Raw genomic sequence first — 19,244 nt, forward strand, 5'->3', positions numbered from 1 at the left:
CAGCCAAACTCGCACTTTCCTCATTTTAGCAGGAAGAGTTGTTTTGTTTTAGGATTGTTATTTTATATTTTGGCTTTTGATTTTGGTTTGTTCTGCATTTATGTAATGCTGAACTATTTAAAGTTGGGTTTATTGTTTCTATTTTAAAGTTTCATTTCATTGCTTCTTGTGAATTACACTGAGTGATGAATGGCACTTGACCAAAAAATAACATTTTCTAGTCTAAGACCTGCCATGGTGGCAAGCCCATTATTTTTACGTGAGATTTCTTTTCCCTCCTCTTTAAACATGTAGATTTGACAGGAGGAGGCTAACTGGTCTCTCAGATAAGTAGACACATGGGGTTTTTGCCTTCAAAGGAAACACTTGATGTCATTTCCAAATCAACACAGATTGCTGAGGAAAGCACTTAATGTGCAGTGAATCCCTTTTGAAAGAGTGAAAACTGCAGATCTGTATAATTGGCACCAGTGGTGTAACCAGAGCAGGAGAACAAGCCCATGTTTTTCTCTGTCCCATGCACACCTTTTTGCATCCGTGCTTCTAGGCTGCATTCCTTGCTCTGTTTCCTTTCCAGAGCCTATGGAAGCTGGCTTGGCTTCTCTCATGCTGCTTCATCAGTTCCCACATGCTAACTGTCTCAATTTTGGCTCTTCCTACCTTGCATTGTGAGCCACAGAAATATAAATGGGGAGAGGAGCCAATTTCGGGCTGCTTTCCAGAGAAGGTGTCAGCAGACCTGAAACCAGCTGAATTTCAGTTAAAACTCTCCATTTCAGTGGTATGGAACTGGAGTCTCATTTTTGAGATCTCATTTTGACCATCAGTAGATCTCATCCTGTCAAGGCCAGGACAAGCTGCCTTCCCCTGCTCCTGAAGCCTGATGTCTGGGGAGGCTCTTCTCCACCACACTGGTGGAGGGACCGAGCCTTGGACCAGGAGTCAGTGGGGCCTTATCCAAGCTTGGGCTGTTGGGTCCTTGGGCCACCATAGCCCTTTTTGTGGGCACCGTCTCTGGCTGAGCACACACAGGGTCCAGCCTCCCTTTTGGCTGTGGCAAGGCCCTGCAGATCCAAGGGCTGCCACCGTGTGCTGAGCCATACTTGAAACTAAAACAGAGGAGAATAGGTTTTCCTGCCCCGTGAAAATATTCAATATTTTTACTTTGTTCAGGTCTGTTTCCTATTAAAAACAAACAAACAAACAAAAAACCCCACCCAAACCTCCCAGATCTGAAGAAATTTTAACAATTGAAGTTACTAAACAAGGTAAAACTGGCCCAGAGCAGTGTGCACTTCTTGGTTTTGTTTGGGACACATTTTGTATCTGTCTTCAGTACATTACATTTTACATAGAAAAGTAATCCTAAACTTCAAAATGAGATTTGAAATTTTTTTTAAAGGAAAATCAAATATTCTAGCATTTTCAGAACTTTTCACATAAACTCTCAGTTTAAGAGTTAAAATGCACAGATGAACAGCTCTCTACTTGCATAATCCAGGGTTCCACCCTTCGAATTTTCTGGGGGCGTTTCTGTCTCTAATGTAAAGGTTTCATTTAAAAGTATCCTTGCTTTATACAGTAGTATAAAGGTGAACCTGAAGTCTGTGGTCTGCTACCTCCTCCTCACTGTGTGCCTGAAGATGCTCTGTTGTGCCTGTTTGTCCTCTCCTTTCGGGGGCACTGTGCTCCTCGTTAACAGAGGTGTTGCCAGGGTTTAGACACGCAGGAGCAGTGCAGAGACAAGCACCTGCGTGGGATTTGTGGGCTACGCCAGGCAGACCCAGCTCCCCAGAGGACCCTCTCCTGCAGGGTGCTGCTCCAGCCGCAGCCGTGTGTCCCATGCTGCTTATGACCTGTTGCTCGTCTTCTGTTCTCCAGGCAAGTGTGGGAGGGGAAGGGCCCCACAAAAGGGATTCAACAGATCCAGACCACCATGTATCTTCCCATAAAATCTCATCATCTTCGTACTCATCTCCATCTGCCCTCCCTTCCTCTCTGTACCCCCTGATAGATGAAACTCCAGAGATGGGATTGTGGTAGTGTGTATCTGGAGTGTAGTGAGATGCTCTCTATCATTCTGTCATGCATTCCCATGCATCCCCACACTTTCCTGCATCCCCACACTTTCCCACATCCCTCCACACATGGAGCTGGGCACTGGAGACCTAGCCAAGCCAAGCCTGGCTCCACCCTGACCACTAGTGGCCCTACTAGCCCCATGTTGGTGTTGACAAAGGGAAACTTTGTGAGGCATGAAGGTGTTGCTTATCATGGGCCAGGGAAAGATTCCGTTATGCTGATGCATTTTAATGTGTGGCCAATTGTCAGCCACACAAGACTTAGGGTAGGGGTGGGTCCTTACAGAGATGTTGTCAGAGTATCTTTCCCTACTCCTCTCACAGGTATCCCCTCCAATACAGTGTGAATGTGTGCGCTGAATGAAGGGGTCAAGCTGGGGAATTCTAACCTCGCATGTGTTATGGGAGGGTGAAGAGAACCAGGGGGACTTTAAAGATCAAGGTGGATAATGGTGCAGCTCAGCTCAGCTCTGCAGAAAAAACTTCATTCTAGCAGCCATAAAAAGTATGTGAGAAGCAGGACTGTTGAGTTGTTCCTGGAGTGCAAAAGCTCTGTGGCTGCACGGAAGAAGGGACAGGAATTTTATGCAGCAGCAGCCAAAGGAGATTGTCCAGAAGAGAAGGTGGCAAGCGCAGAGCACTCTAGCTCCAGGACTCCTGCTTAGAAATCACAGAGATTTCTAAGCAGAGAAAACATTGGAGTATTTGTCTGTACTTCTCCATTGCATTGTTGCTTTGCTAGAAAGCATTGTTCCTCCTTCCTTTCTCTTTTCCTTGCCCTGCCTCTTTTTTGAAAGTGAAGTTGTGTCAATGGGAAGAGTAGCAGACACACTTGCTCCAAAGGGCAGCTTTGGACATCTGCAGTTTCTGTTTCAGTGCAGTGTGCTTAATATAAATTTTATGGCTTTGATAGCAGATTACAGTGCCACTGTCATGAGCACTTGCAACCCCAGTCACAGTGGACACTGTGCATTTCAATACCTCCTGCACTAATCTTTCCCCCACTGCTCACACTCCCTGGCTGCTAATTTCACGCAGGCCCTTAAACATGATGGATAATTGTGTTCTGCTTATCAATGTTTAATTTAAGGGCTGTTCCATCTGACCTGGGTGCCCTTTGCAAGAGCTGTGCCTCATTATTGATTTCATGGTCATACCTGTGACATTACCTGCTTTGTAGGAAGTAGACTTTGACATTCCTGTGAGGCTTTGGCAGCCAGAGCTAATTGTCAGAAGAATAATCGAGTCAGCAAAATCATTACAGGTGATCTGTGTGTTACCACTGTTTTATCTGCCTCTAATTAGGTGCAGGAGAGGTAACTCATCACAGTAAGCACACTGCACTGGGTTTGATGTCCACAAATAGAGCAAGATGACCACAGGAGGGGAGTTATTCATTAACAGCAGCAATTCAGTGTGTTGGGGTCCCGCGCTGGTGACATCTCCTTTCCCAGCAGAATGGGGTGAGATGCCATCCTGTAGGCATTGGTGGTATGCAAAGACTGAGCCACTTTTGGTCATATGCCCAGTGGCTCTGGACCCAAGGCAGTAATGACTGAGGTGCTGTTGTGCTCGGTGTAGAGCAGTGATTTGTACGCGATAAAACCAGGTAGTTTTTTCGAGTCTCTGGTTCCAGTGCTCCACTGCCCTGTGCCACTTAACTGGGCACATCATGGGTGACACATACTAGTCCCGAGGTGGTAAGGGGCTCAGGAGCCAGTTGACTGAACTCATCAGGTCCTTTTCCTGATAACAGGAAATAACGTTTCCTGATAACGTTTGACCAAAACCTTTTCTTTAGGATAACAGTTGGAACTGGGCAAGAGAAGAGCTTTTGTAAGTGGAAGCTGGATTTTTCAGAGTTATAGTCAGTTCTGGTGATGGGTATAACTCAGATAGGCTGGAAATTTGGGCTTACTGCACAGAGATGAAGTGGCTCCCCAAAAACGTCTCTGCCAATTACTTGTTTTTGTTTTTTTGGATGTTAAGCGATGTCATGCCTGGCTATAGCATTCCACAGCTGCCTCATGTCTGGGGTAGCCGGTGCCCAGTGTGGCAGGGAGGCTGCTGCTTCCACCAATAAAGAGAGCAACATGTTCAGGCTCCTAGGGGCAGCAGTCCCCAGGGGTCCTGGCAGCAGACCAGCACCAATGCAGGTCCCTTTCTTTGCCGCTGACATTTGCAGGCACCTGACTAAGGCTGTGCCATGTGACAGGGCCAGGAACAAGAGCTTAGGATGGGTGCCATCCTCCTCCCATCACAATATGGGGTCTTAGAGACCACGTGAGGCATTTCAGAGGGAGCACAACCTAAAGCCAAGTTCATCCAGCTGGGTGACATTTTGGAAGAAGTTTATCCATTTTGCTGATGCCCTGCAGCAGCCATTCTGTAGCATGCCTGCATGAAGGCAGTGTCAGGATTCCTTTCATGCAGAGACTGCTGGCAAAGGGCTGTAGAACTGCAAACTGAGTGGGATGGCACTGGAAGCACCTGCTCAGCTTCTTGCATGATCCTGTGGGCTGATGTGGCAGCATCTCTTCATTTCCAGCTTTCTTAATGCAAACCTGCATTTCTAAAATTGTTTTCTGGAAAGACATGAAGAGCAGCCTGTGTGTTGAGCCACACAGTGGTGGTGGGAGAACTCTGCTCTGTGCTGCTCGGCAGGTCTGGGGCAGGATATGGTTTTGGCAGGGGTGGAGAGGGTGTGGCAGCCTGGGATGGAGGTTGGGGAGATGCTGGTCTCTGCTCCTGGAGCACCTTTGTGCTGGGTGCAACGTAAGGTACATGCTACCTTGGGTGGTTTCAGATGGAGGGCGTGTGCTGCCTTGGGTGGCTGTTTCAGATGGGCTGATGCCTTGTGGTGATACTTGCAATGACAGTGGGAACACAGGGGGATTCACCAGCATCACTGGACTGACTTTCCCAACATTGCTGACTTGTTGATGTGGAACCTCTGACTCTGGAGAGGGGAGGCTACCCTAATAACCCAGAGCACTGCCGCATTCTTGATCATGCTCCTGAGCTGGTGGCAATTGTACACCTGCTATGAGCATGAAGTGGCAGGTGAAGTGTTGGCTTCCCTTGATGCAGACCATGGTGCATCTCCGAGAGCAAAATCAGCAGCCCCACCGTTGCAGAGGGTGTCTCTGAGACAGCAGCAAAGGGGCTTTGTAAGCCCCCTCCCACCACCTGAACCCCCTACATTTTCTGATGTATCCTTTACTGTAATTAATTACGTGTCCAGTGGGCTCATTTCTTTCATACTCTTACTGCCAATCTGTTAGATAAAGGGAAAAAAAATGCTTTAGTGCCCTGTGGTATTGAAAGTGAAGGGTTTTCACACTGTCAGGGTAATGAATTCTGCATGGGTTTGAAGCACCTGAGCTTGGGGAAGTCCTTGTGTCATGTTTCTGGGAGTGACAACCCCCAGTGGTTAATTACTGCCATGGATGAGAGCTGAGCTGATAGCAAAATGAGATAATTTCATTACTAGTTAAATTTGAAGTTAATTGGATTCACGTTTACACAGAGTAGTGTACAAAGACACACTTGGAAATGCTCTTTGCCACCTTTTTATTTTTTTTTTAAGGTAGATAAACTGAGGAATACTTCTAAACTGCTCCCACTTTTTTTTTTTTTTCACTGCAGTTTGGAGACAGCAGAGTCCTTTGCTGTCACAGCCTGCTCTCTGTTCCAGCCAGCTTGTCCTGCAATGGGAACATTTGCTGCTGCTCAAGCACTGCTTGCCACATCTGCTCAGGGGGTGATGCTAAGCTCTTCTGCAGCTAGTGGCAAAATTTCACTTATGGAAGAAAATTACTTATTTGCACTTTCTTTACTAAATGATAGTTTGCTCTCATTGTGAGTGCTGCCAGTTCCTGGTGAATGGAGGGATGGACATTTGTTGACTATCTTCTGTTTACAGAGCCAAGTCCATTGACATGTGGCTTGACCATCCAGTCCCCTAGACTGTTGATATTGTTATTATTCAGTATTGTCATATTCTGGTTTTTGGAGTAATGTGGGATGAATTCTGGCAAGGACATGCCTAAGGCTGGAAATGATGTGCAACTTGTTGGCCTTGTGCAGTGAGCCCATGGTGGCCTGTGTATGTGCAGGAGTGTTTGTAGCAGAGGCATTTACTCCACTGCCCCCAGCAGTAATCCGTCGCTGCTGTTCTCCCTAAGACATTTTCCCTCTGGGGGAGAATGAGAGATGGGTCAGCACTGCCTTGCTGATGAGCCCATTGGAGGTGCTCACCAGTGATGCGAAAGAGCTTGATGAGGCGGTTTGGAAGAGGCGGCAGGGTGAAGGAGATGGCAGGGTCCAGGCTGCATGAGCACCAGAGCTGCTGTGTCCTCTCTCTGTCGTGGAGGTGTGCCAGTCTCAGGTCAGCAGGTACCACTGAAGGTACTGGTACTGCTGGGGCTACCAGCTTCTCAATGGGGAGGCCACTCCGGGCAAGACTCAGCAAGATATTTTGGTAGTTGGTGCTTAATAGTGTTGTCAGAGGCTGTTGGAAAGAGGTTGGTGCTTATCTTGGAAAATCCTGTTCTCTGCTCCATTGGAGCCTCTCTGTAGGCTGGACCTGCCATCTGATTTGCTCTGTCCTGCACAACACCAGCCCAGTGAGGCAAGGGGGCAGCTCTGCCCCATCTCCAACTTTAGGCATCCAAAATAACCTCCAAAAAGTTTAGAATAAAAACATTTAGGAGCAAGTGTGCCTTGAAGGACCTTGCTCTCTATGTCTGTGTGCCCCACTGGAATGTAGGTGTTCCGTTCCTCTTGGCTGTTTTGCCTGAATGGATAGGGCAGGAACAGAACACCTTGGGGCAGAGACTACTTCTTACTCTCTCTTTGTGCCTGGTGGATTAGTGTTTTTCTCTTAAATCAATTATTTCAGTGCAATTGAAGCTTGACAATATTGGGGAAAAATCTCATATAATGACAGAATATGATGAGTTGGAAGGGAGCCACAAGGATCATAGAGTCCGACCCTTAACCTTGTGCAGGACCATCCCCAAGAGTCACACCATGTGCCTGAGACTACTGTCCAAATAAATCTTGAACTCTGTCAGGCTTGGTGCTGTGACCACTTCAATGTTCCAGTACCCAACCACGCTTTGGGTGAAAAATCAGAGGGTGTTAGGTACTGGAATAGATGGGATGTTCCGACCTTTTTTTTTGGCGGGGGGGGTACATTGGATGCAATAGACAGGACGAGGTGGGATTGAGCACTTGCAGCTATGCCATTGGTCACCCTTGGCCAGCCCCCCAAGGCGCTGCCTGAGCCCTGGCTGTGGGGAAAGATTTGTCGGCTGATGACAGAACATTTAATTTGGAAATGGGATGTAGTGGAAACCAGCCAAACCTGTGGAATACACTATAAGTGGTGTTTCCTTGATTCACGAAAGACCAGAGGTCTTGCTCTTCATGCTGTCACCAGCTGTGGTTGTATTGCTCGGTGCCCTTGACAATGATGCTAACTGTGCTGATTGTGACAGTGGCTTTGGAGAAAGTGGAAAATTTGTAGTATTTCAAAATATTGAAATAAATTGCAAGTTTTTCTTAATAGCTGTTGGAAAGTAAGGAGTGGGGAGTAGTCAGTGTGGAGTAGTTCAGGAAGGAGAGCTCACTCACAGGCCAAGGCACCTTTGGGACAAGAGGCGTCATGCCATTGTGCAGCAACACCACACTGCTGAGGAAGGGAAGAGCCATGGTGTCACTCCTGCGTCTATGGAGGGCTCCTGGATGGCAGCAGTCAGGCTGTGAGGTGTTTGTCTGCATTAGGGACAGTCCTTAACTGAGTTCCTGCCAGCACTGGGTCTGAACTTACCTTCTGTGACTTAATTTAAGTAGATAGCAAATCTATCTACTTGTCTTCTCCAGGCTGCAGAGATGACACAATCAGAATTTAATTTTATGTTGGAGAGAAGGAAGCAGGGCAGTGATGAGGGGAGAACGTTTTAATCTGAAAGAGCCATTTTCTCCCTGCATTGAATAATTAGAATTCATGATGCCTTTCCATGAGGGATCTGACTTCTCCCTAGAACTGGAGAGCAAATTAATCAATTGTTTTGAAACTTAAATTCTTTCAGAATGTGAATGCACCATAAATATTCTGTAGGAAGGGCCTGAGAGAAACAGTGTGCATCCCAGTTTGTGGATGCAGAGTGCTTAGTAAAGTGGGGCATGTGCTGAGAGATCACTGCAGCGATGCTAGAGTTTTGGCACAGACCCCTTTATCAGAGGGCAGGGGGGAAGTGGCCTTCATGGCCATGGCCCAGGGTTTGTAAGCTGCAATTTGCAATAACTCACGTACTTTTCTCTTATCAAAGGATGTCTCATTTCTTTGAAAGATATAGGAAAAAAAGAAAGATTTTTTATTTTTAGATCAGCTCAAAATGAAATTGTGGCTCAAAATCACTACCAATCTAAAAATTTTAAAAAAAAGGTTTTGGCTTTTGGGAAAACATTCAGTTTCAACCTCTTCAAGCTCTACAGACTTGAAAAAAGTTCACTGACATAAAAACAAGTGCCTGCAGAAAGCAGTGTGAAAACCAGAATCTGTGCATTTCTTCTTGTCAGTGGTGGTAAAATCAACAAAACCACATTACTTTTCTTCCTGATCCAACATGCTACATTTTGATGAAGGAACCTGCACTCACTGTGATTTTTGCCCAGTTTATGGGCTGTTTTCAGCCACCAGGATCTTGGAGCTAGGTGGAGCCAGAGTGGTTCCGGACCTGTAGAGGCTGAAACAGCAGGGGCTCATCCTTTGGGCCAAGAGCTGCCTGCATGCAGGGTCCCTTGCCTGAGGTGCACACTCAGATTTTCAGAGCTCAGCACCCATGCAGTGCCTCTGCTCCTGAACTACGGTTTGGCTGTTGCGGGAGGCGTGTCTGGATGCACAGGGGATGTGCCAGGGCAGTGGGCCCGAGGGGACATGCGCAGTCACATACAACTCTATTGGCTGAAGGAGTCACATGGTACACAGGGATTTAAGAGTGGGAATTTTGAATAAAGCTCTCTTTGTTTTCACCGCCTACGAGGAGCGTCGTCTCATTCCTTGTTATACAAGGGACCCCTGCTACAGGCTGTGAGGGTCGTCTCGTTCCCCTCATCCTTGGAGGAGCCACTCGGCAATCCTGGAGGCCCTGGAAGTGTGGGGGTGGTGGACTGATGGGACAGGTCCCCATACAAAAGTGACGCCCTGAGCAACTTGTGTGATACTCACACTGGGAAGGGATTGCAGGGCCTGGGTCCAACTGCTGGCCCAGCTGTGATGCTGCAGGTTTAATGCTACCAGGCACCTGAGTGTGTCTTGAAGGCCACTAATCTCTGGGTAAGTGGTCTGCCCAAGGATGCTGTGGGAGTCCAGAAGACCATGAGTGAGCTCCAGGACTCCCTCTGGGACAAGGGATGGATCCTACCTGGTGAGATCACAGAACATCAATTTCTAATGGAGGGTCACTTTTGGCTACTGCCATTGCCAGTTTCCCTGAAATTCCACCGTAGCAGCCTGAAGAGATGGTGACTATCCAGTGACTGTCATATGGGACCAGGATCCAGGCAGGATTGAGGCGTCACTTCTGCGGTGCTGCGCGAGTCACACTGTCTGACCTCCTGTGTTTATTCTGCCCGCAGTGCCATGTCCCGTGAGGTGCTGGGAGCTGTTTCTGGGAGGGCAGGAAGGAAGACAGGTCCAGGGGCAGAGGGAGATGGAGAACACCTCCACTGCTTGTTTTTGTGGGGTTATTTCTATGGAAGACCTGCGGGTACTTGATTAAAAAAATCATGTTTCTGCAGCTTAAGGAAAGAGCATTGCATAAGGCTGTGTTTGGGAATCTGCTGACTCTTCTGGCACCACAGCAAGCTGTATTTTAAACCACTTTCCTGTCTTAAGGTCTTGTGTTTGTCCTTTTTTTTTTTTTTTTTAACTGCTTTAATGAGTGGCATCCTCCATTGTATTTAGATAGCAAACATCCTTAGCCTGTGCACTGTGATTTTCTAGAGAGTTTTCTGAGAAAGTGTCTTTAAGATCAGTGTTATTTGCCATTTCACTGTTTCTGACTTTACAAATCTAAGCTTTGGAGGAATTTGGGAATAGGGGCAAGCAGCCAGAGTTCAGTCGGGTGCATTAGTCTCCCTGCAGAGCTCTGCTCTTCCCCTTCCCGTCTCTCACTTCATTGGAGCTTTGTAGCAGCTTATAGAGAAAACAAAACTGTGCCTGCCCTCCCTGCCAGCCTGGAAATCCCATGCTGGTCCTCACAGAGTCGTGATGACAAATGCATGGCTGTGTTCTGGGTGCTTGGGGAGATGTAAAACCATGTCCGCTTGCCGCAATGCTCACGTGGTGATTTGTTGGTTTGATTCCTCAGGTCGTGAGCTGGCAAGCACAACCCTCCCAGGATACCCTCCTCATGTCCCTCCTGCTGGACAGGGCAGCTACTCCACTCCACCGCTGACAGGAATGGTGCCTGGTGAGTCTTCAGAAGAGGGAGGGGAAGAAAAAATAAAAGGAAAGAAAATAGCATTTCAGGACGGAGGCTTTCTGTGGATGTTCTGTGCTGAGGCGAGCATGAAGCAGAAGCCATAATGCTGAAAGGAAAAGGGGGTGTGGAGTGTTCCTGAGTAAAGTAGGACAAGGCTCCCTAGCACAGGAGGTCATGCAGCCTGCAGAGTGCCAAAGTAAGGCATTGGCACTGGGATACTGAAGGAGCTTCCAGCCTCCCTTCTGTGGACCATGAAGATTGTTCCATGTTGAGCCATGCCAGGCTCTTCTCATCTGATTCAGGCTTTGCTCTAACCCACCTGTTTTCTCCCAACACACTGTGTCCCTCTCTGCTGCCTCAGAGGTGAGGTCACTGGCCCTGGGGGCTGGATGTGTCTCAACATTCTTGTGTGCAAACTCGAGTCCTGGGGACACTGAGTTGTTCCCAGGACACTGTATTTCTGTAATTTTCTTCCCCTTTTGGAACCTTACAGTGAGAAATGCAGGTGGCACGAGCCGGCTGGTGGCCACTGCTTGCCTGTATGGCATCAGGAGGTGGGGTTGTGCAGGTATCTGGAGTGGGCAGAGCAGGATCTGCAGGTTGGTCACATCGTTGGTGTCACCCAGCTGCAGATCTGTGCACAATCTAAAGTAGGATGGTGACATCCAGGGTTGGCAGCAAGCAATGATTGGGACACAGCAGTGGGAGTACTTGCTCTTTTGTCTTTTCTGGGGAGTTACCAGCTGTTTGGGAGCAGCTGCCAGGGTGGGATGGCGAAGCTGCAGGACGTGGGGCTTGGTGGTGCTCAGCCCGAGGAGTGTGATGTCGAGTCATCTGAGCTGATTTTCCCAGGTAATAGATTTTATTTTTAACTACATATAGGCTTCTGTGACCCATTATATTGAATAACTGCACTGTTCCTCTCACTGGTTCCTTTAATAACAACCTTCTGCTCCAGCTAGTGTGAAGGTCAGCTGCAATTCCTGTAGGTTCTCCATCTCATTTAAGTGAGAATTTGCTAACTAGCATCCAAAATGCCTTCTCAATTCTTCTTTGACTTCTGTCCTTTGCAGGATCACTCTCAGAGCCTTGCTAGAGAAAACACTGCAGTCCCCAAGGGGCTGATGGTAAGGCAGGTGACAGACCCAGTCTGGTGCCATTGGCACATCCCTACTTGTTCCGAAATGGCCAAATTGCCATGACCGAGCATGGGCACATGCTTGTTGTGCCAGCTCTCAGGGATTCATCTCATGACTTGCGTCTGCCTTGTACTCATTTTTCGAGCCTCTGCTAGAAATCTCCTTCCTTGATAAGATTTTTAATCATAAGCCATGAATTTCTGCTCATAATTAAGCAATTGTGTGAGTTAAGTGCTTAGAGACATGGGAGAAACGTATACATCATAAGACATAGGCAGTGTTTTGTTGCATGCTTGTTGCTGCTGCCATTGCTTCTGCTGCTGTGAGTAAACCCGGCCCTCAGCACACTGCAGGTGTTCATCTCCCACTTTCTGGTGTCTATAGCTGCCTGTGGGGTAGGGGAGACCCTCTGGCTTCTGCTTCAGCTGGAGACAGCATTTGCAAGCTGTGTGGATTCAACTTTGTGCTCTGTGCTTATCTCTTCACCAGCTGCCAAACTGCTCATCCCAACAGGAGCAGTGGTGTCCCCTGCCAGACCCAGGTCCTTCCCTGTCTCTCATACAGGCAAGAATGCACATAGGAGCCTGTCTCTGCTGCATCTCCGTGCCTTGTTCAAACATGTGCTCTACGATTTCACATCTCCTTCCTCCCTTTCCTGCAAAACCAGGGACTTGCATATCAACAGGGAATTTCCATTTCTATGTGGCTTGTGAATGTCTGCCATGGCAGACAATAAACTATTCAAATACTTTTCTCTAAAGGAATCAAAAAAACACAACACATGGCTTTGATTTCAGCCCAGAGCTTTAGGAACTGAGAGCTAGCATGGCTCGAGGCTCCCATGAATGCATTCTCTCTGAAGGTCACTGGTCCTTCTCCCTTCTCCTGCCTTTTGATGGCTGTCACCCTTTAGAGGTGACGGGAAAGGAGCTCTCCCAGCACCCCGTAGTGCTCTGATGTCTCAGGGCACAAGTGAAATGCCACGGTGAGGACAGATGGGCAGATAGGTGGGTAAACTACTGGCTAGGTGGTCAAGCTTGGAGATGTTGGCAAGTGTCACATTCCAGCTGGGTGCTGGTGCCAGGCAAGGAACTGCAGTGCTTGGCCGGTGATATGTCTGGGTTAGCACCTTCATCTACAACTGGGAAAGAACACAGTTTGTCAGGTGTTCAGATGATGCCAAATGGTGTGATGCCACCAGTAGGCTCCGGAGCAGAGTGGTAACATGGAGGCACTGTATTTGTGCTTAATTAGATGCTGCTATTTTTGGTCTGTGTTTTGGCCCAGCCACCTTTGAGAGTCTGTTCTTTTCCTGCCAAATTATGTGAAAACAAGCACTGATAAATGAGAACTCCGTCATTGAAGGAAGCATTTTGTATAAACTGAAATTAATTGGGGCCTCACTATTGGCCAATGGCCCTCCAAGGGCATTTGAAGAAGAAAGTGAAGAGGAGTGTGATGAAGTAAGCCCCCAGGCTAATTTAGAAAAGACCCCCTGAGGCACAGCACGTAGGTGCAGGCAAATTCCGGTGTACACACGCATGCATAAAAGGGGCACCACTGACATGACGGGGGGAGGGACCAAAGGCCTCTGTCTGGGCGGTGCTGGCCACACCTGCCCAGGTAGATGTCATAGGTTAATTGTATAAAAAGTAGAGAGCTCTTGCTGGGAGCAGATTCAAACTTCCCAGGGAGGACGTTATCTCTGCAGGGCGCCCACCATCCTGTGAGCCTGCCAACACTCCAGGCATGCAGCCTGTGCTATGGGGAATTCTGTGGTCGGTAAGACAACCTCATAAATAATGCCTGAGTGAGTGAGGGGTTGTCCTGGGGGCTTGTTTCCCTTCTCTTTCCTGTCTCTTGGCTTCTTGTTTTGTTGGCTGCTTCTTTGTAATAAATATTGTTTTGTTGAACTTTCAGTGGTGTACTGGTTTCAGTTTCGGCAATCTCCCTGCTACAGTCACCAAGGCAGACTGGGGATGTGTGAAACTTAACAAGGGCAAACAAAAAATCTTGCACAGAGGAAAGCAGCACTTTGCAACAAAAAGGGCTGAGAACTGTTTGGCTGCTGAAGGGACTCCAGGCACGCAGCAGACTGGAAGCTGAGCATTGGTTTGCCGTGTGCACTGGCGGTGCTCATGGCAACAGCATTCTGGGCAGGAGCTGGAGGGAAGGAATTATCCCCTTCATTTGGAATTTGTAGACTCACATTGAGAACAGTTCTGTTTTGGGCCCCCCAGCACAAAAAAACAATGGACCCAAGTCAGAACAAGCAATATGCAAACTGGGTATGAGAAAAATCTCCAAACTTTTCCCCCAAGAGGTCTCTCAGAGGGGCTGTGCAGTCTCCATCCTTGAGGGTTTCAAGGCCAGCCTGGGTGAAGCCCTGAGCCTTCTGGCCTGGTCTTACTGCTGATCCTGCTGTGAGAAGGGTCTTGAGACTACCTGAAGACTTTTCCATCCTGAAAAGCCCTGTTATCCCATTACTCAAAGTTTTGATTAAGGCACTACTGGAAATGTGCTGCAGAAATTTGTATGCTTCTGCCTGATGCTGTGAGCACAGTTGTAGTCAATAAGCTGTTAACAGGGAAAGAACAGGTCCCTCTCTGGAAAAGAAGTGATGCCAACAGTCCATGCAGATGAGACAGCTCTGCTCTAGACCACAGTCACCATTAAAAGACAGAGCCATGAATCTCCCTTTGAGGCCAGAGGGAGCCCTGTGGACAGCTTCCCTGTCACAAGGAAGGTCATAATGTCTACACAAGGGACCAGGAGAAATCACATTCTGTGTTCCTCCCCCAATCCATGACTATGGTCTCACCCTTCAGCAGCCTCCAGTGTTGCCTGCTTCCAGCCCTTGGCTTGGTATCCTATCTACCTTGTGTGGCATCATTCATGGGAAGCCACAGGGTCCCAGGAACAACCACCAACCTCACCTGGGGCAGGGGACACAGCAGCGCCTGCAGCAGCTTGCACAGAGTGAGCACTTCTTTTTAGCCCTCATTGTCTGGTGTTTGATGCCTTGAAGAATGAGAGTTTATATTCCTTGTAAATGTTCACTTTGTCTAGTGCATCTCTCTGTATATTCTCATCTGATTAGAGCTTTAATTGACTGTTGATTCCTTCTAGATTTGTGCCCACCTGAGGGCACAGGATCCCACAGGTTAATGAGATGCTCTATGCAGAAATTATCCCCAATAATTTGGTACTGTTGTTACTATTTGTTCACACCATGACTGTGCCCGTAATGTGCTGTCACTTTGGAAATATGGAGCAGTGTTTTCCCAGCAGCCTTTCCTTTGTCTCTGGAGAAGAGCAGGCAGGAGCAAACTCTTCTCCATCCCATCCTGTACTTGCAGCCTGGAGCCTGGTACCATCCGGCTGTGCTTGATCTGTTCCAAAGAGGCAGTCCCAGGGCTGTTTGCCTCTTCAGATGGAGACAGTGCTCTCTTCTGCTTGCAGCTGTTGCTCCCTCTGTTCTTTTGACTGCCTCACATATGGGTTTGGGAGCAGAGCATCAGCTGGCTGGGAGCACACAGTGGGAAATGCAAGATTTGCAGGAATTTTACTCCCTGGCCCATGTGAGTGACTCAGTGTGCTCTCCGTGACCAGCCAACGGCCACTCCAGCAGCTGCCCCTCTTTTCAAATACTTCACCTCAGGAAAGGGCTCTTTTACCATATTTCTCTCACCTCTGGGAGGCTGGACCTTCTCTCCAGCTCTGCTCCTCCTCGACATGGGCTCTGTGGCTGGCATGAGGACAGGGACCAGTGCTGCTTGCCTGGCATCTTTTCTTGGTCCTCTGTTGCTTCGCACACAATCAGCCTGTTTCCAGCACTGGGTCGGGTCTGTCTTCACAGATCACTACTTGTGCCTCTGGGTCTATTCCCGAGAGGTATCTGAAGGTTCGTGTCCTCTCATGTGTGGGGCAGATGGTGGTCATCAGCAAGGGGACAGAAGGGAAGACAGGAGGAGTGGTGCTGGAGCTACAGCATGCATGCCTGCTCCGATGACTATTCCAGGAGCTGTGTCTCTTTTGGGTCCTAATGGGACTGGGGCAGAGTGGCTTGCAGCAGTTTCATTGCTGAGACAGGGCTTGAACAAACTATGCCTGTATCCAGTTTCAGCATGTGCATGCCCTCATCATCATGCTCCTGATGCTGCAGCTGAGCTGGACAAAGGTCATATTCAAGTAGCCATAATAATTCACTGAAATACTTATTCCCATTCTTGTGTTAAAATTTCTGGGACAGCAGAGCCTGCTGCCCTTCTGTTTCTCATTCCCATTCCCTCATCCCATCTCCAGGGTTGGAACCCCCAATCTGCCACTCCTTCTCCCCTCCCTGGGGCTGCCGTTCACCCCATCCCCTCCTCTCCTGCTGGGCCCTGCATGGCCAGTGACAGGAAAGGGTAGACTGTCCGGAATAGTGATGCTGAAAATATAGTCATTATTGGGACTCTCGAAACCCAGATGTCCTTTCTGAGCACCGGTAATTTGTTTTTAATGAAAAACCATGCAGTGACCCTGAACAAATGAATTTCCTTTATAAGAAGTCTATGTGCAATTACCTGACTAAAGGGATCTGAAAACAGTGACATTCAAAACTGGGCTTTAAAAAGAAAGGTATAAAAAATAGCAACGTTGTCATTAGCAGTCTTTTATCTGGAGAAGATGCTCATTCTTATGTGTGAAGGGGAAGGAGAAGATGTTGTGAAACAAAACACATGGTTTTCAAACATATTTTTTAATAGTGGCTGGCAGGTATTGATGCAGAGGAACAGTGAGGTTGTGTGACCTCTTCCTGTTGGGGCTGTTTCTCACACCTGAGCCTGCAAGGGATAGCACCCTCCCTCAGCTCACTGGCATCTAGCCTGCAGCAAGGGGCACAGGGGGCCAGAATGCCAGCCTCGTGTTACAGAGGGTTCAGGAGGCAGCCTGTTCAGATGTGGGACTATCAGGATCCAATCTGTAGGTATTGGTGGGGTTTGGTCCCCCCTACCATGGTGAAGACTTTACTGATAGTTATTTCATGTGTTTGTGTTTTTTGTTCGGGCTCTACCTTTGCCTAAGTTTTGCAATAGTGTGTTGTAATCTCCTGACGTGGCAGTAAAAGAGAGGCAGCTGAGAGGTAAAATGCCTAAAACCAGGGGCAGAGAAAGCAAATTGCAGTATGTCATAGGACATTGGTGAACCAGGTCCTCCTCTTACCTACAGCATAATACTGAAACTGCTTGGTTATTTGGACAGTGACACTGTTGTGGCCAGTCAGCATGACTGACAGCCAGTCAGGCCCTTTATGCTAGAAGGACCTAAAGCAAATGAGGAATAAACTTTAACAATTCTTTAGTGAAGCAGAAAGTTTGCAAGTTACCTCCTCAGAACCTGGAGGTCCCGAGTTTGCCATCTGCTTCATGCTGCTGTTGTGGTGGGGATGATATCTCTGATTGGGTTTAACGGCACTTGTGCTGACATTGCCACTTCTGGCAGCTCAAATAGCTCAAACCCAAACATCCCCCACTGTGCCTCAAAACCACCTTCATGCTCTGCAGATGCACACAAAAGCACCCAAAGCTTCACCACCACCACCAGAAGAGCTGCTACCAAAGGACAGAAGTACTGACATCTGGCCTTCTCTGGTTAAGCAAATTTTCTGTGTTTTCCCCCCAGGTTTGGGGCTGCCCCACCCTTCCGTAGTCTTAGAAGACAAATCCTGGAGAAATTTCATTACATATGATGTAGCATATGATGTGCCGTCACAAATATCTTGGGGCAATTCCAGATTGCAAATCAGCTGACAAATGATTCTCCTAATTAATAATGAAGCAGTTAAGTAAATGGTATGCATTTATCCACTGCTCGTGTACATTTTGAATGAGGGTCTGCCAGCATCTTGGAAGCCTGGAGAAACATTTTGGTTTTCTTCTCTCAGGAATGTAATTACCATGCTTGCACAGAATATAGATAAAATTTATATTGTTTTCAATATGATGTTGTCAGATATTATTTCATTGAATTGATTTAGAAATTATACTGGAGAGGACAAGAAGATGAAATGCTGGAAAACCAACAGCCTTTGGATCTGCTGATCCACCTTTCCCTTGCAGAGCTGAGCCTCACCAGGGGTCAGTTAGGCTCTCTGCTCTTTATCCCAGCTGATGATGTGGTCCCCAGTGCTCCATGTATGGCAAAGCTGGACCCCTCTGCTTTGCCGGCTCCCTCTGCTCTGTCCCTAATTTCTGCCTCCTGTCGAGGTAATGCACTCTGCATATCTAAACATAAGTAAGCAAGGCGAAGTGTGTATAAACAAAGGGGTCTGTATTTAGGAGTGAGGAGTAGGAGAGAAAACATATTGTATTGCTCCACTCTTTGGAAATTTCTATGCATTAGTAATAACAAAATTACCATAATTTGCTCGTTAACGCAGCTAGATCAGTCAAGCATTGTTCCAAACATGCAGAGGCTGCCTCTCGCTCTAGGTCTGCCAGTGAGTTAAGCACGGTGGAAATTAGCATGCAAATAGCCCTAATTCGGCCGAGCTGTCAGATCCGCATTCAGCTGCTTGTTCCCTTTGAAATCCTTGACAGAAGCGGCTCAGGCAAGCCCACCCTCCAGTAGATCCAGCCAGAAGAGGTACCGAGGGGGCACCTCCTGAGTGACAGTTTGGCTACCTTCAGTCAAATCCATCCATCGTGTCAGCTGGCAGCAGCGACACTGAGGGCTGTGGGGTGGACGGCAGCTTCCAGCCAGACCACCATGCTGAAACTGTCCCGTCCCCACTCTGGAATGACGGCAGGGTTTGGGGCTCCGGCAGCCGAACGATGCTGCCCTTGAGATAGGAGAGTGTACTGCTCAGATACCAGTGTTCAAGTTAAGCTGCTGTTTGGGTCAGAATGTGTTGATGTTGGCAACATAACCTCAGCCAAACTAGGAGTGTTGATTCTGAAGCTCATGGCACATCGTTGCAGAGGATGTTGCTCTAGGCAGAGCTGGGATGCTGCCTGTCACCGTGGCTGCCCGTGGCCCCTGCGGATAGGAGAACGTGGAGGGAGGCACCAAGCTGATGGCACAGGGCTCTGTACTGCATCCCCAAAAGGGAACTGTGGGACCATTCCAGCTCCGAGGTACCCACAGAGAGATGATGGCGGCAACTGAGAACCCAGGATATTCCCTGTTAATGATCATTCAGTGTTATGGATCTGATGTGCTGCCCAACTTTAAGCAATACTGGTGATTATAAAAGCAACAGTGAGAATTTTAAAATCCTTTTGTTGCTGGGTTTCTTTGTTTATTTTGGTTTTTGTTTGTTTATTTTGGTTTGGGGGGGGTATGTTAGTAGCCATTTTTCTGTCCCCTGCAAGATGGTAGTTTTGAGACCTGTAATGCTGGAGCTATAACAGACTGCCCCAAAACAGCCAGAGACAGAAATTTAAATATGAGGTACTTGTAGGTGACATGTTAAAAGCTCATTGATTGCATTTCCTGTGCAGGACCTGCTAATGGGTCTCTTTGGCAGAATTTGCCCTACGCAG

At 47.9% G+C, this 19,244-nt stretch overlaps 1 protein-coding gene and 1 long non-coding RNA gene across 3 annotated transcripts in view; both read left to right on the forward strand.

Moving 5' to 3' along the window:
• The window catches only part of LOC135407446 (uncharacterized), a 274,027-nt gene that overhangs the window by 140,751 nt on the left and 114,032 nt on the right, over positions 1–19,244 (forward strand). The window lies entirely within an intron of this gene.
• The window catches only part of PAX5 (paired box 5), a 123,056-nt gene that overhangs the window by 78,761 nt on the left and 25,051 nt on the right, over positions 1–19,244 (forward strand). For both annotated transcript variants that reach the window (XM_064640985.1, XM_064640984.1), the window contains one exon: positions 10,463–10,564. In XM_064640985.1, coding sequence (XP_064497055.1) covers positions 10,463–10,564 — 102 coding nt within the window. The remainder of the gene's footprint in view (positions 1–10,462; positions 10,565–19,244) is intronic.

Source organism: Pseudopipra pipra, chromosome Z (assembly GCF_036250125.1).
Source record: "Pseudopipra pipra isolate bDixPip1 chromosome Z, bDixPip1.hap1, whole genome shotgun sequence".
NCBI classification, from domain to species: domain Eukaryota; kingdom Metazoa; phylum Chordata; class Aves; order Passeriformes; family Pipridae; genus Pseudopipra; species Pseudopipra pipra.